The sequence below is a fragment of the Limulus polyphemus genome, unplaced genomic scaffold (assembly GCF_000517525.1).
Source record: "Limulus polyphemus unplaced genomic scaffold, Limulus_polyphemus-2.1.2 Scaffold1370, whole genome shotgun sequence".
NCBI classification, from domain to species: domain Eukaryota; kingdom Metazoa; phylum Arthropoda; class Merostomata; order Xiphosura; family Limulidae; genus Limulus; species Limulus polyphemus.
This window is the reverse complement of record NW_013666980.1, coordinates 109,332-126,333: the sequence shown is the minus strand read 5'-3', so window position 1 is coordinate 126,333 and position 17,002 is coordinate 109,332. Positions and strand designations below refer to the sequence as shown.

The 17,002-nt window shown below is 31.4% G+C and overlaps 1 protein-coding gene across 2 annotated transcripts in view; it reads left to right on the top strand.

Annotated features, from left to right (window-relative positions):
• LOC106463297 (transmembrane protein 87A-like) overlaps positions 1–14,884 on the top strand; it is a 58,888-nt gene extending 44,004 nt beyond the window's left edge. The window contains exons 17-23 of one of the 2 annotated variants that reach the window (XM_013923313.2): positions 1,942–2,000; positions 4,787–4,890; positions 5,045–5,130; positions 5,293–5,363; positions 5,881–5,933; positions 10,339–10,369; positions 11,429–14,884. In XM_013923313.2, coding sequence (XP_013778767.1) covers positions 1,942–2,000; positions 4,787–4,890; positions 5,045–5,130; positions 5,293–5,363; positions 5,881–5,933; positions 10,339–10,369; positions 11,429–11,470 — 446 coding nt within the window. In that variant the 3' untranslated portion in view covers positions 11,471–14,884. Of the gene's footprint in view, positions 1–1,941; positions 2,001–4,786; positions 4,891–5,044; positions 5,131–5,289; positions 5,364–5,880; positions 5,934–10,338; positions 10,370–11,428 lie in introns of both variants that reach the window. The other variant, XM_013923312.2, reaches the window with a different exon arrangement.
• Positions 14,885–17,002: the final 2,118 nt, after the last annotated feature.

The following is a 17,002-nucleotide window of genomic DNA, read 5'->3' as shown; positions in this document are numbered from 1 at the left end:
TAACAAGTGAAATAACACATGCTGTGCAGTTTACTGGTCCTTTTTATACCCATGTGAATCTTATTCTTATCTAACAAGTGAAATAACACATGCTGTGCAGTTTACTGGTCCTTTTTATACCCATGTGAATCTTATTCTTATCTAACAAGTGAAATAACACATGCTGTGAAGTTTAATGGTCCCTTTTTATACCCATGTGAATCTTATTCTCATCTAACAAGTGAAATAACACATGCTGTGCAGTTTACTGGTCCTTTTTATACCCATGTGAATCTTATTCTCATCTAACAAGTGAAATAACACATGGTGTGAAGTTTACTGGTCCCTTTTATACCCATGTGAATCTTATTCTCATCTAACAAGTCAAATAACACATGATGTGAAGTTTACTGGTCCTTTTTATACCCATGTGACTCTTATTCTCATCTAACAAGTGAAATAACACATAGTGTGAAGTTTACTGGTCCTTTTGTATGGTGAAGACACGTGTAAAGTATCCTCATGCTTCATCACATAGATGTAGTTCCCTAGGTTCTGCTTGATTGTATTGGTATAGTTTAATTGTGATTGTGCAAAATCGTAAACTCGCTTCAGGAACTAAGCTTTTGTAGTTTATGTTGACCTTTATGTAATAGTAATAGGTAAATTATTACTGAAGCAATATTTAGTGTAAAAATATCAAGTTAATTTATTGTTAAAGTGATGGAAGTTTTTGTATATATAACAATAGGAAAGTGAAGTGTTAAAGAAAAAACATTTCCACGATTACTAAAGAAATCCTAGTGTGTTGTGAAGATATTAGTACTTTACACTCTTCCCCTGTCCATATTAGATTAAATATCACTTTCTGTTAAAATGGTGTGGGTAGGTGTTTTATAGCAAAGCCACATTGGGTTATCTGCTGTGTCCACTGAGGGGAATTGAACCTCTGATTTTAGTATTGTAAATCTGGAGTGTTATTGCTCTCCCACTGGGGGACTTGAATAGTATGAAACTAAGCTTTATATAAATCATTAAATGAAAAAAAGAGGACAGTTATAAAACTGGCCAATCAGGTTTAAGTAAAAAAGAAAATATTTGGAAATTACTTGCAGCTTAATATAGCCAGAAACCTTAATATACAAAAACATGGGCTTTTAATGAATTGAAAGAACCACAAGCTGTTGTATTGGTTCTGAGAAGTTAGTAAATTTTAGTGAAAGTCATTGTAAGACAAGTTTTTCTCAACTTCAGTGAGGTGAAACTAATAAATAGTTGTATAGATTTATCCTTGTTTTCCAAACTATAGAATAATTTGTTTTGCATAAGAAATTATCCAATTTTATAAGAATTTATCATTATAATTAACATTCTATTTAATCCCAGGAGAAAAAACAGAAACCTCTGATTTTTGTGTTTTTGGTTTATTTGTTTCATTTCAAAGCTACACAGTGGACTATCTTGTCTGCACTGGTCACCCATGGGGATCAAACCTCTAATTCTAGTGTTATAACCCCTGACGTTTACTTCTAAGACTGGTTTAAAAAAAATCACTTTGAACCAACACCAAAGATCTGGAGTTTCATACTTGGGAAGGGGGACAACCGTACAATTAAGATATGATCCCTAAGTTCTTTAACCCGCATTTAATACTTAAGTAGCTGACTATCAAAAGAGATTTTAACAGGACTAAGAAAATTAACTTGTCTTCAAAAAGAAACTGTAACTACTTGCCAGATTGTGGAACCAAGGATTTGTTCTTTGTGGCTGTGGAAGCAATTCAGGAGTGATGGTTTGATTAGAGTTGGCAGTGGGTGCTGTTGACCACCTGTCTTCCCTCTAGTGTGTCAGTTTAAAATCAGGGATAGCTAGCACAGATAGCCCTTGTGTAGCTTTGCACAAATATACAGAACAAACCAATAATCCACGTGCATTTACATACATATGTTTGTATTCTTACAGCATCCGTAGCTTTCATGATCTGGGCAATTTACAACCACAAACTCACCACATGTGTGGAAGTAAGTATTACATGCATTTTCTAGAGTTACTCATAATTATACCATATAGCATGAATGTAGTTGGTGCCACTTTAATAGGTGGGGATGTATGTTTGTGTAAAAATATCTACTTTCAGTATCTGAAGTTTGTAAAATTCATAAAAACGGACGGTAATATAATAAAAATAAATTGTATAATTTCCCCTTTCGAAAGTTTCTAGATGCTTGAGTATCGAAAAGACCTTTTCCAAGTGCCCACAATTTTTATTTTGCTAAGGGTCCGGGGAACCTTAATGTTTAGAAACTGAGAGTCCTTACATAAAATTGGGAGTCCTGATGATTCCCCTTATGATAAAAAGGTGTACATTTCAAAAGTGTTTGAGTTATAGCTTTTTTATTTTTGACTTCAATTTTGAAAGCAACATGTTTTTCCTAACAAAGCTCACAATATTTATAGAAATAATACAGATAATCATGTAGTTTATATTTAGATAACTAACCTTTCACTCTGATGCCATATACTAGAAAATATTAAGAATTATTGTAGTAAGTTTACTATTAAGAGTGTGTTTGAGATTTTTCTATTTTAGTTTATTTCAGTCCAACAATAGCTGTTTAGTTCCTTATGTTATGGAATTAAACAGCTATTCACAGTTCTTCAGAATTTTGTATTTAAATTTTTAACTTTAACAATTAACTGACAAACTTTCAATATATCATCATTGCTGCCCTTATCAAACATCACATAATAATATTTTGACAAAAATATTTCAAGTATCATATAATGATATTTTGACAACAATATTTGAAGTATCATATAATGATATTTTGACAGCAATATTTCGAGTATCATATAATACTTTGACAACAATATTTAAAGTATCATGTAATGATATTTTGACAACAATATTTCAAGTATCATGTAATGATATTTTGACGACAGTATTTCAAGTATCATATAATGATATTTTGACAACAGTATTTCAATTATCATATAATACTTTGACAACAATATTTCAAGCATCATATAATGATATTTTGACAATGACATTTCAAGTATCATATAATATTTTGACAACAACATTTCAAGTATATAATATTTTGACATTTCAAGTATCATATAATGATATTTTGACAGCAATATTTCAAGTATATAATATTTTGACAACAACATTTCAAGTATATAATATATTGACAACAACATTTCAAGTATCATATAATGATATTTTGACAGCAATATTTCAAGTATATAATATTTTGACAGCAATATTTCAAGTATATAATATTTTGACAACAACATTTCAAGTATCATATAATGATATTTTGACAGCAGTATTTTCTGTCAAAATCATTTTATGTCTAATATTAATAATTTACTTTCTATGAAAAAGGAATTATTGTCTTTGTATATGTGTTGTTTCAATACAACAGCTTAAAATTGTATTAAAATTTAACATTATAAAAAATGGATTTGTATTGTCTGATCAGTTTGACATTGCAGGCGTACTCTGCTTTACTTGCGAATATCTGTAGATGAAGTCTTGACCTAGAATGATATTGTTGTAGTTGTCCAGTACATATAGAATCACACAAAAACATCAGTCATATATGAAAAGGTAATCACCAGAATACTTAGGGGGAAAAAACCTGCCTTTAAATGTTATGGAAGTTTTGAATTACGTCTTCAAGTTGCTTCCTTACTGTCGACTACAGTTGATTGCACTAACTTTCAGCTTTTCAAACACTTGACTGATTTTCACACAACACTCTTACATTGTTGGATAAAGAGCATGAAAGGTCAGATGAACTTTTTAAATAAACAGAAAGTTGTAGGAATGAAACAAACATCAAGCTAATGGAAAATAATGAAATTTGATTAGGAGAGATAAATTTAAGATTAATAAAGAGCCAAAAAATAAAAACATCTGGAAATCCAGTGTTTACATTTCACATGCCAAGATATACAGCAGAAATGTAAGTTTGAACTTTCATATTTATTCATGAAATAACTATTTTATTAAATTTTTAATGTTGAATTGCACACCCGTAAGTGAATACTGAGTGACCCTTGAGGCTGGAAATAAAAGAAATAAAATTATAGGACTGGCAGTAAGAAACGTCCTTTTTCAGCATATATTATTGTAAGTACTTTAAGGGCAACATGTAAGAGATAACGGAAGCCAGATGCAGTTCGACAATTTTTGTGAACGTCCTTTTTCATCATATATTATAGTAAGTACGTTAAGAGTAATATATACGAGATAACGGAAGCCAGATGCAGTTCAACAATTTTTGTTAACGTCCTTTTTTAGCATATATTACTGTAGGTACTTTAAAAGTAACATGTACGAGATAACGGAAGCCAGATGCAGTTCGACAGTTTTTGTTATTGTTCATGTGCAATCGTATTTCATTTTTGCATTTTGAACTAATCATTTAGGAAAATATAGGGAAAAAGGATTAATGTTTATGCATCTTTAAGATAAAATCCTATTCACTCTTGTAGGTTCTGATCCAAATTTGTACGTATTTTATGCACAAATGTAGTGAATCGCAACATTGTGTTTGATACCATACATTATTGTTTATGGTACTGTTAGGCATTTCGTGAGTAGTGTTGGAACTCTTCTACTGTTTACTAGTTGTGATATTACATTTTTGTTTCCTTTGTTTTTTTGAAAGGTATGTTAATGTTGGTTGGCCTAAATCTAATATTTATATGTTAATGTTGGTTGGCCTAAAACTAATATTTACACATTTAATAGGTTCTTGTTTTAGTATGATGTTTAAAGAGTTGCTTTTTATAGGATTGGAAGGAACTCTGGGTAGATGAAGCCTATTGGCATCTTCTGTTTTCTGTTGTTTTATTGGTTATTATGATTCTGTGGAGACCCACCATTAATAACCAAAGGTAAGTGTAACAAACTACTTGACATTCTGCCAACTTAATGTTTTTCTGCTACGTATTTGTCATTCATTGAAAGCAGAGTTTTGCAAGTGTTTGAATGATAGTCTTTCTTCATTGGAAAATAACGTGTAATCTTCTTAAGTTTTTAATTTCCTAGATATGCTTTCACTCCACTGTTAGATGCTTTAGATGATGATGATGATGATGAAGAGCTTGAGAAGACATTAACTAATGATGCATTTGGTAAGTCTTTAGTTAAAGTTTATACTTAATGTTCAATAAGGCAGTTGATTAGTACTGATAGATTGATCCAGTTATTTTCCACGAGGCTTATTTAGCCACAGAATCGATATTGTAATATAACATTCGAACGTCCATTGTTAACTTGTTTTGTTTGCCCAGCAGGAACGAAGATGAGATCGACAAAAACCCAGAATAGTGTTTCTCCCAAACAGAAGGAAGTTTCCAACAATGCAGTAAGGAAAATAGATGAAATATTATGATAAGGGGGAAATTATTGTGGTATGATAAAGAAAATAGAAGTAAAACTATGATAAGGGGGAAAATGTTATGATGCAGTAAGGAAAACAAAGAAAATATTATGATAAGGGGGAAACATTTTTTTTTCTACTTGATAAATTGTAAGGAATTTTTCTAGTGAGGTCAGTATATTTTGTACTTGGAGTTTTGTTTAATATAGCTAACTTTTTAAAAGTTCATATTTTTGGGCTACTTAAAGATTTAATTCACAGTGTATGTTGACAATACCAAACAGAGAACATAAACCATATGTTTTGTTGTGCCACTGTACATTTCCAGTTATATTTAATTTTTGTTTATTTATTAATGTATAGATTCAAATATTTTGTATTATTAAGTTTCGATATTACAATTTTAAACCTGTCTGGTGTCAAGAGTATATTGAAATGTAAGATACTTGTGTTAACACATTAATTTACCTTTTCAGTTAATAAATTTCTTCATGTTTTATAGGATGAGGTCCTCAAATGGGTGGAAGAAAACATTCCATCTTCTGTCTCTGACAGGTATGGTAATTTTTTAAATACAGTTATTTGCAAGTATATCACAAATAACAACTGGATGATGATACTTAATGAATCATTGTATGAATTAGGAATTATATATAAAACTATTTATTGTTGCTTTTCAGTTGAATTTTTTTCCAACTATCTTTTGTCCCATGATTGATGATCGTGGTGATGTTTATTCACATAATTTTCAAAACTAAAGTGGACTTGTTTTTAAAATTGGTATTGGCAAAACCTAGAAATTAAACATATGGTCCTGTATAGGTCTTCTGAAAACATACAGTATGTAAGCCAGTCTTGCTACGTTAAATGAAAATTAAAACAAAAACCAGCAGCCTGACATGGCCTGGTGGTTAGGGCACTCGACTTGTTAATTGGGGTCATGAGTTCAAATCGAATGAACTTAATGAATCATTGTATGAATTAGGAATTATATATAAAACTATTTATTGTTGCTTTTCAGTTGAATTTTTTTCCAACTATCTTTTGTCCCATGATTGATGATCATGGTGATGTTTATTCACATAATTTTCAAAACTAAAGTGGACTTGTTTTTAAAATTGGTATTGGCAAAACCTAGAAATTAAACGTATGGTCCTGTATAGGTCTTCTGAAAACATACAGTATGTAAGCCAGTCTTGCTACGTTAAATGAAAATTAAAACAAAAACCAGCAGCCTGACATGGCCTGGTGGTTAGGGCACTCGACTTGTTAATTGGGGTCATGAGTTCAAATCGCATCATTGAATATGCTCACCCTTTTAGCTGTGAAGTCATTATAATGTGATGGTCAATCCCACTATTCATTGGTAAAAATTAGTCCCAGTTAGAGGTGTGTACTGTTGATTAGTTGCCTTCCTTGTAGTCTATCACTTCAAAATTAGGGACAGCTACTGCAGATAGTCCTCAAGTAGCTTTGTGTGAAATTCAACAAATAAACAAACCAAAAAAGTAAGCTTACAATTATTTTGTTATACAATGAGAATGTAGTTTCATCATTTAATAATGAAACCTATTTAGATGTTGGATCAGGGATGGCAGCAGAAAGAAGTTGAATTGACTGAAAATACTCAGGGAAGAAATATAGGGGAGGTGAGGGCCTAGGGGGTGAAGCCCTCTTGAAGCTAAAAAGCCTTTACGCTCTGAAATGCAATCCGAACCATTATCTGGAGCCTATTGCTCAAACAATTTGTTAAAAGACCATATACATCAGCCTAGTTATTCATGTATCAGTAGTTTGGGTCATGAGATGTAATAAACAGAAATGAGACTCAAGATCTCGGGCTTCCAGTATTCTTTATTCTAAACCCAATGGGCAGATTTTCCATTGTCCCAGCCCACTACCAATCTACCCCTGTTGCAAGTAACACAGACTTGTTATAGTTGCAGTGTTCCACTTATTAAGTTAAAGTTACAACAGTAGTCAACACCACTAGACACTACTGAAATAAGGAATTATGATATAGATTTATATTAAAATACTATTAGATTAGGCTGTATTATTGTCATTAAGACCTTACAGGCTTACTAAGCATGCAGACGAGTAAGCCTCCTTAGTACCTAACCTTACCATGCTTACGATGACATTGTTGTTAATGTTAACTTTAGACTATTTAGTTTTATAACTCACAACTAATTTACGTAATTATAGGCTTAGTTTAGACCTATTAAAGACAAAATAAATAGAATAGAGATCTAGATTGATTTTGATTACTTTCATGTCTGTCTATGGGAATTACTTTGAATGGATCATCACTAAATTGGCACATAAATTATGCGTAGAAAACTTACGAAAATTTCACATGTTCAACAACAACACATGTCTGCCACGATGATGTGATTAATACTTCATTTCAGAAAACCACCAGTCAACTACATTATTAATATATACGTGCTGGTCTATGGTATTTCCAAAGTTGCATATCAGTAAATGTTCATCTGGAAGTGTACATTTGTAGTAGCCGTTCATTCAATAGTTTTGGGTATTGTAATTAAGAAGTCAGATTTTTATTTTATGAATTTAATTATTTTTTAATTGACGGAAATCTGTCCTGAGATGGAACTCTGTCTTCCCTATTGGATGGTTTCAAAACAAGACTAATATACTGGATAGTCGGCTCAGTTTCCTAATTTTACTAGTACCAGTAAAACAAGGCTATCTTATTCTTGATAATCATGTGTTTTAAGTATTGTTGGTGAAAATATCACAGCATTCTTACTTAATTTTACTGTTTCCATCATTAACAGTACTGTTGGACATGTTACCTTATATCGTAGTGTATATGTTGTGAACTTTACTATAAAAAGCGAAAGTCATAACTTAGATATTGCTACACTATTTTGATAAATATTGCAAATTTAAGAAACTACGGATTTTTTGATGTAAATGTTCTTTTTTTTTTTTGAAGATTTAGAAGCATAAGATCACGACAAAGAAAAATTAAAGAAGAAAAGTCTAATAAAATAATTTAATAAAATTAAATGTTATTTAGACTTTATAAGTATATATATACAGTGCCTTGCAAAAAATATTCATTCACTGCCAATAATGTCACATTTTGATGAAATACAAACTATGTAAAAATATTTTTATAATGAACTTGTTTTTATTCAAAACTCTAATGATCAAACTTAACAGTTATGTGTGAAGGAGGTTGAATGTCAGCAAAACCTGCAAAGAAAAGATATAAATTAAAATTTGCTGATTGCATAAGTATTCAGCCCCTAAGTCAGTACTTGGTGGAAGCACCTATGGCAGAAATTAGTGCTGTTAGTCTTTTTGGATAGATCTTTACCAGCTTTACAAAATGGGATGGTGTAATTTGTGCTCATTCTTCCTGGCAAAATTGCTCCATTTCTGACAAGTTCATTGAGGATTGTTGATGGACTGCAATCTTCAAGTCTCACCATATATTTCCTATTGGATTCAAGTCAGGACTTTGACTGGGCCACTTTCTTCTTTTGAAACTTATTCAGTGTGGCTTTGGCCTTGTGCTTGGGATCATTGTACTGCTGAAATTTGAATTTTTGGCCCAGTTTTAGATTCTTGGCCGACTCAAGCAGGTTTTCCTCTTAAGATTTGCCTGTACTTTGCACCATCTATATTCCACCTCAATTCTGACAAGCTTCCCAGTTCCTGCTGATGAGAAGCATCCCCATAACATGATACTGCCACCACCATGCTCGACAGTTGGGATGGTGTGTTGTGTTGAGCTTGTGCCAGACGTAACACTTTGAATTTAGACCAAAACGTTCAACTTTTGTCTCATCTAACTACAAAACCTTCTGCCACATGTCTGCAGTATCATTGACATGTTTTATCTCAAACTCCATAAGAGATTTAATATGATTATTTTTCACGAATGGCTTCTTTCTTGCCACTCGCCCATATAGGCCAGCTTTGTGTAGGGATTGGGATATTGTTGATGTACGAACACCGACTTCCTTCTCAGACACGGAACTTTGAAAATCTTTAAACGTCACTGTTGTCTTCACAGTGGTATCCCTAACCAGTTTCCTGCTTGCCCAGCTGTTTAGTTTAGAAGGGTGGCCTGATCTGGGTGGTATGAAGCACATTCCAATTCTTAATAATGGACTTACTGAACTCAGAGATAATCAGTGACTTTAAAATTTTCTTGTATCCATTTCCTGCTGATCTGTGCTTCTCTACCACTTTATCCCTGACTTGTTTGGAAAGCTCCTTGGTCTTCATGGTTGGTTTATCGTGCCACTATGTAAGTTGTGGCTTGAACAGATGCATTTGCTCTGAAGTCAAGTTAAACCACTTTGATTACACACAGAGACCATTACACTAATTTTGTGACCTTTCAAAAACTAATCTTTTGCACCTGAACTGATTTAGGGTCGTCGTAGCAAAGGGGTTGAATATTTGTGGAACTGATAATATTCTAATTTTATTTTAGAATCTAACTTATTTACATAATATTGGCATTTTTCTTAGCTTTCACAGTTCGTGTAGATTCTAAATATAAAGTTCCACTTGAAAGTTTCATGATTGCAAGCTCAGACAGCAACAAAATGTGGAAACATTGCAGGGGGTGAATACTTTTGTAAGGCACTATATAGATACACACTCAGGAGTTTACAAGGTGAATGGTTTTTGTCTATCTTTGTAAATGTTATGAGATGATGATGTACCACCACACTATGGAACACACGTACTATTGTCAATCAGTATTTTAAGTCAGATTTAAATATTTACTCTTATTTGTTTTAACTCACCTAAAATTCCATTGTTAAACTTCTATTTTCTCTTTTGAAAATTAACTAAGGTTTGATTGCCCCATAACTCATTTTGTCGATGGTTATGTTCGTATCCAACAAACATTATTTGTTTTATGGTATTTTTTCAGTATTAAGAATACTTACTTTCCTCTTTTCAGTGCTTTACCAACTTTCCTAGATTCTGATGAGGTGAGTTAAGAATAACTTTTAAAGATAATATTATGTAATGATATTCCATTACATATAACCATGGGTTTCCATTCGTTTGTAATGCAGGACTTATTTTAGTCAGTTTTCCTTCATAACAGTGTTTTGGTAGAATTATTTCTTTAGTTTATAATTGTAACCAATTCATTGCAAGTTTCATTTTTCAATTAAACTTTATTTATAATTATTTTTGTTATTACCCAGGTTAAAGTTGGTTAATTTTAAAGTAGATTTCAGTGATTCAACCAACCACAAATAAGGTGTCACCAACACAACTTTACTCTTGTGTTGTAAGGAGATGAAAGTCATGAGCTGACATTGAAGGATGCTTTTCTTTACAGCATGTAGTGACTCTGAGTTTTAATAAGACGTAGAATTTCATAGATGCATTTTTATTATTATATTTTAATAACCAGATATTGCTGAACATATATCAAGTTTTTGTGTATATAAATCTACCAAGTGATGTGCTATGTTTCTTTAGATAACTTGTTATTTTGTAATGTTTTATTTTTTGTCAGTGGTTAATTATTGGTGTCTACTGTAAACCGTTTGAAAGTCTGTTAGTATTACACCAGTTTAGAATTAAAAGAGTTTAAAAACTCCATCAAACATCTTGTCTCTAGTGATAGCATATTGTTCTTAATGTTGAGGGATCTCATAGAAAACTATTGTTTCCACCTTATATTTTGATGTAGACCCAACCAAACTTATTATATAAAGGAGAATCTTTAGATAATTTTATTCCTTCAGGTAGTCATAACCTCAAGGTAATGACACATACATATGGTACTGATGATAGGAAAGCCTGTAGGTTCAAAAAATCACTTTCAAAAAGTGGACTTCATCAGTTTACTGCTGTTGAAGAAAGGTAAACTTTTGAAAATGCAAAAGTTATAGGGTTTCATATTTTTGTCTTATATATATTCATGCACCAACATTTTCCTATGGGATTGTTTTTGTTGAAAGTAGTGCTTTTTTATTTTATATATATAAATATTTCTTTTGTTTAATGTGAAAGATTACTTTTCTTTCCACTAGGAAATTATGACAGCAAAGTTTGAAAGAAACAAGATGGAATGATTCCGAGTTAATCCTATTTATATTCGATAAATGGAATTCTGACTCTCTAAAGACAGAAACACTTATCCGAAACCAGAAAGTTGTTTGAGTATTTGATAAACATAATCTACGATTGAAACCGAAACTGGGGGATTTTTGAAGTATAGATTCCAGATGGAAATGAGCTCTTACTAATACACTAGATTATACGGCCAACAAAGTTTAGATTTGGCTTGGACTTCAAAATTGGAATGAATATTTTGTGACAAGTTGCACTTTATCTTAGTTACACTAACTCGAGAAGCCACTTCTTTCTTTTTCGAAGTAATAATTTTTCCAGTTTCAGTAAAAAGAACAATGGTTTTTACTTACATGTGTATGCTCTAAATTTAAAGAAAGTCTTTCCATATGTATGCTAAGATGTCGGAGAAGTTCTCTATATTCTAAACACAAATCTGTTTATTACAAATTATCTTGAATTAATAAAACTAATAACCTTGTAGTTACTAGATTGTTTTATGCGTATATTAAATTTTTTTTTTTAATTTCTGACCAACATAAGTACTTCAACATACACACACACGTGTGTGTGTGTGTATATACATATATATAAGATGTTGTATAGAGTTTAATCCTTGCTCCACATAATGAAACCTTTGGTTAAAATAAATGTTTTTTTGAAGCTCAGTTGTTAAAATATTTTTTGGTCAAACAAAATTTTTTCTGAGATATTTATGTGAGGTCTGTTACTTAAAGCAAATTTTCAGTTTTATTACATTCTAATAAGTAAAACAGTGGCTTGTAAAGTCTTTGAAAAAGAAAGAAATTTCAACTTGCCGAGAGATTCTTGTAAGCTATCCATGAAAACGTGATACAGTTGTGGTTTGAGATGAGAATTAACGACTGGTGTACAATAAAAAAATCAAATTTGTTTATACCACAAATAATCTATCATAAAGAACTATAGTACTTGGATATCATATGGTGTAATCATTTTCAAGCATTATATCATAGCTCTTAAGAAACTAAGACATATTAGTGGAAAGTAATTATTAAGTAAGAGAACAAGTTACTTTATTGAGGCACTAATATACTGATAATAAGTAAGTTAACATAGTTATGGACTAAGAAATATGTACTGAAGTGTTAAATAAGAAAAATAATTTTGAATTATGTATTTAGTGATATTATCTTTCTAACTTTATGTGTTACTAGTTTTAAAATTGAAGTAGGTAGGGTTTCACTCGTCACCCCGATATCTATGCAGCTGTTTAATAGATTTTTTTCATTATTCAGTCTATGCAGAAAACTTAAAACTTGTCATCCTTTCTGTTACATGAACTCATCTAGTCAACTGGAATTTTTTGGAGTTGAAATTTGTGCAAGAAACGTTTTTTTTTTTTTTTAACTCGCTATTAATCGTTGCCATGGAAGAGGTGATGGTTGCAAATTTTTTGGTTTTTCAAGTTAACTAACTCTTACAATTATATTATTGGTAGTTTCAGAGGTGAATAAAAGACTTGGATGACAAATAAGAGCTTAGTGATATCACTTAAATCTCAGTTTATCTTGTTATTATTCCAGCAAATTTACATACATTATAAGTAGGGCTTTTGGTTATAACCAATAAAATACCTTTGATACAAGATAAAAAAATATCCATCTTTAACACTGAAAAAAGATACTTGTTTCACATTTACATGACTTCACCCCCCATACCAGTTAAGTTAGTTATGCACTCTCTCTTTATCCTCACCTGTATCTAGCATTAATTTATTCTGAATACTTCAAACACACCTCAACTACTGAAGGGGTAGCAGAGGTTAAACTAACACAGAAGTAATTCTTATAATAGGAATTAAAGTAAACCTCGTGCTGAAAATGTTGGCAAAAAGCTAAAAAAAAATAAAACAAACAAACAGAAGCCCTAATTATAATTAAAAAGCTTTGAGTTTGTGATACAGGTTAGAAAGTGTACTCATTATCCCACAGATCAAGACGTGGTTATGATAGTTCAGTGAAAAGGTTGTACAGATGGAAAAGCAAAACAGTTCACTTTATTTTTTAGTTTGATATTATTGCTGCATATTTTACCTAGTCAAATCCATTTATGGTGTTTATTGTGGTTGAAAAAGATGAATCCTTTTGTAAAAAATACCAACAAGGTAAATGTAAGTTAGCTGGTAGTAATCGATCCAGAAATGGTTTATGTTATGAGCATATATATATTTTACTTTGGGTTTTACAGTTTACTGGATCACTTACAGCTAAAGGATCATAAAAGCATTACACTTTATCATTGGTTTTGGTGGTAGTTTTTTTTTTAAAAGAAATTAATGTTTATTTATTTCCAGTTTCAAAATCTCTACTCCCATAGGGCAGGAAATGAATATCTAAGTGTACATGTTTACGGTTTTACAATACTTATCGCCACATGTTTGCAATTCTAAACATTAATTAAACAGCTTTGTTTTACTAGTATCGTATCACTAGTTGGTCAGTGTGAAAGTTTTAAGTATTCCTGGTTTGTGATTACTTTTTTTGTTAATTTATCACCTAGTAGACTGATTGGTGTGTTGGTTTTAATTACTCTTCTGGTGATTAATTAAGTATTTAAGCAATATTAACGTGTACTTGCTGGATGATCACTTTGGAATTTTATTATATTTTCATTGATTGGTCTACTCATTCAGTTGTCTCTTTTTAGTGGTACATTGCTACTGATTGGTCAGTTTGAAATTTAAACTGCTCTTGTTTGTTGTGTCAGCACTACTGATTGGTCAGATTTGAATTTATTAATCAGCCCTACTTCATTTTAATGCTAATACTTTATGAACTCATAAATAGACTGTAAAACTGTAGTTTATTTATGTACTACTTCTACTCATTGACATGACTGTCGAGTATTTCAGTATCTCTAGTTTTTATATTAATATAGCCTTGTGAAGAATATTGTCTAAACCACACCAGTCATTGTTTCACATCATTGAATTTTACATTGAAGGTTTGTTAGCAGTAATTAAGAATAAAGCTGACTTTAGTGTAAGTGGTCTGTGTGGTTGAGTAGATTTTTTTTATACATGTAACATTGTGTACATTTATTTCTAGTGGCAAAAAAAGTTTAAATAGGGCACGAAATAGGTTCATAAGTTATGAAAGTTCAACTTTAGTTTTTAACATTGGAAATCACAAGGCTGAATAAATCCACTGAATAACGTGCTTTTAATTCTGTGATCTGGGACAGTTCTCAGGTTCCAAGATAAAACCGGAGTTCAGAACTCTTCCTTAACATAAAAACATGAGTGGAAAGTGTGAAATATGAGCTGAAGGAAACAACTAAGAGTGTTACACTGAACAAGTTTTGTTGAAACACCAAATAAGCATGTTAGTGTCTTTCTTTTTATTGTTCAAGTGAAAATAAAAATGATTAATGGAGCCATTTTGTGTTTTTTTGTTTATAAAGTATTCTGGGATGGGTCAAGAAAAAAATGGCTGCCACATTCAATCTGTTACTTCATGTTGCTTACAAGTAACTGCTTAAGTTATTTGAACATCTAATTGCCATGATTGAGTGTTTCACTTGAAAAGTGTTACTAAAGTGGAGAACTGGGAACTAGCTAAACAACCAGAATGTTAATTTTTTTTTCTTTTTTAAAAGATGTGTGAAGTTTTTGCAGTGGCTTTAGTACGACAAAAAAGCATTTTAAGAGCACTTGGGAACAGGCTATCACTAAGCATGGTAGTTCTTAGTATAAGCTTAAAAAACATCATAATTCTAGTGTTATCATTAGCTTTCTTACAGCAATCTGGTGTTCCTTTAAAAGTCTGAATAGAATTACCAACCAATAATAGATGAACATTAGATGACTGTAACAAGTAGAATACTCAGTGCTTTGTACACTATACAATTAGTGTCTTTAAGAAGCCAACCCATATATTATGTATATAGTGAAGGAGTAAAAAAAAAATCAATACACATATTAAACTTTATAACACACATTCATAGAAAACGTCAACTTTCAGTCAGGGAAAAGATGTCACTAAAAAAAAAAATAAAATAAAAAATTTGTAAACATAAAATGATATATTGATGGCAGTATCAAAAAAGAATGGAATCATGAATATAAGAATGATACAACTATACATTTTTTGTGTTCTTTCCTTACTGTATGTTCCTGAAGATTATGACCAATGATGATTAATAATCTATTGTATCCAATTGTATGTTATAATATCAATATCCGAGGTCATTCTACAAGTGCAATGAAGAAACTGACAAAACTGATATGATATTAACAATATATATTACCATTGAATTATAAAAATAAAGCAGATGTTCACTTATCAATCTTACTTCAATGAAATTGTTAAAATAAAAAAATTGCAAAAATTAAGAATGATGTAGGGATGACAATACCAAAAAGTAAAGAAACAAGGTAAGGATGAATACACATAATCATGGAAGCTATGTTGGTTTGTGAGGTAGATGTATCATATTTTATCTTGTATATGTTGGACTGCTCTTTCACGATTCTTGAGATCCAGTTTTCTGATTGGTTAGTAAATTATTTTGACATTTTCAAACAGATTTGTTTAAGGCCTGAACGAGTCAAGATTTGTTGATAATGGGAGTGGTCTTGCACCTTTGAGTACAATTTATTGTAATTTTCAACTTAATGTTTCATCATTCAATTGTTTTTCCCACCTGTACAATCATACATCCTCCCATTTACTCTTGTCTCATCTCTCTCCACCTGTGACAAATCAATGAGTTCTTACTTCTCTCCTTGTTGCAGGCAGGTAACCACAAAGATCAAAATTCACTTATGACAGATGATAATGTTTAAATTCAAAACCTGAAACCAATCTTCAGATGCTGATTGTAGCATGGATAAAACAGTCAATTCATGTACAATAGTTGATAAAGGTGTTCTGTAATGTACAGAATTGATAGCTATGATATTTTTGTCTCCACAAAAACATACTGTTTATCTGTTATTTCTTCTTCCAAACACTTTTCAATTGAAAACCTTTCCTTCATTTCTAGACAGATTGACTTGAAACTTGGTAGGGTTATACCTTGGTTCAGTATGCCAACACCTTTTTCTTTTTGGTGTAGGCCTTTTTTAATGATTTTATGTGGTTAAAAGTCAAAACCTAAAAATGTATATTTTGGGCTCCTGTGCAGTCATATATACAATAGTCAAGATGAAAGTTGGCACAAATATAAATTTTATGGATATGCCTAACACATTGACATACAAAAAAGTTGGATTTGCCCATTTTGAGTCTTTTTTTTTTTTTTTAAGGGGGCCAGAGCTCACTAAAAAGCATAATTTTGGGGTTTTTGGTCAATTAATTGGCTGTATTTTGACCAACTTACATGGAATTTGGTACAAGGGTACTTTTTTATAGGTCACATACATTGACAAACATAAATGGTGGACTTGTTCATTTTTAGCAATTATAGGGGGGTCAAGATGCCACAAAAAGCATAATGTTAGAGCTTTTTACAATTACTCTGATGTATTTTGTACAAAGATAGGTCCCATA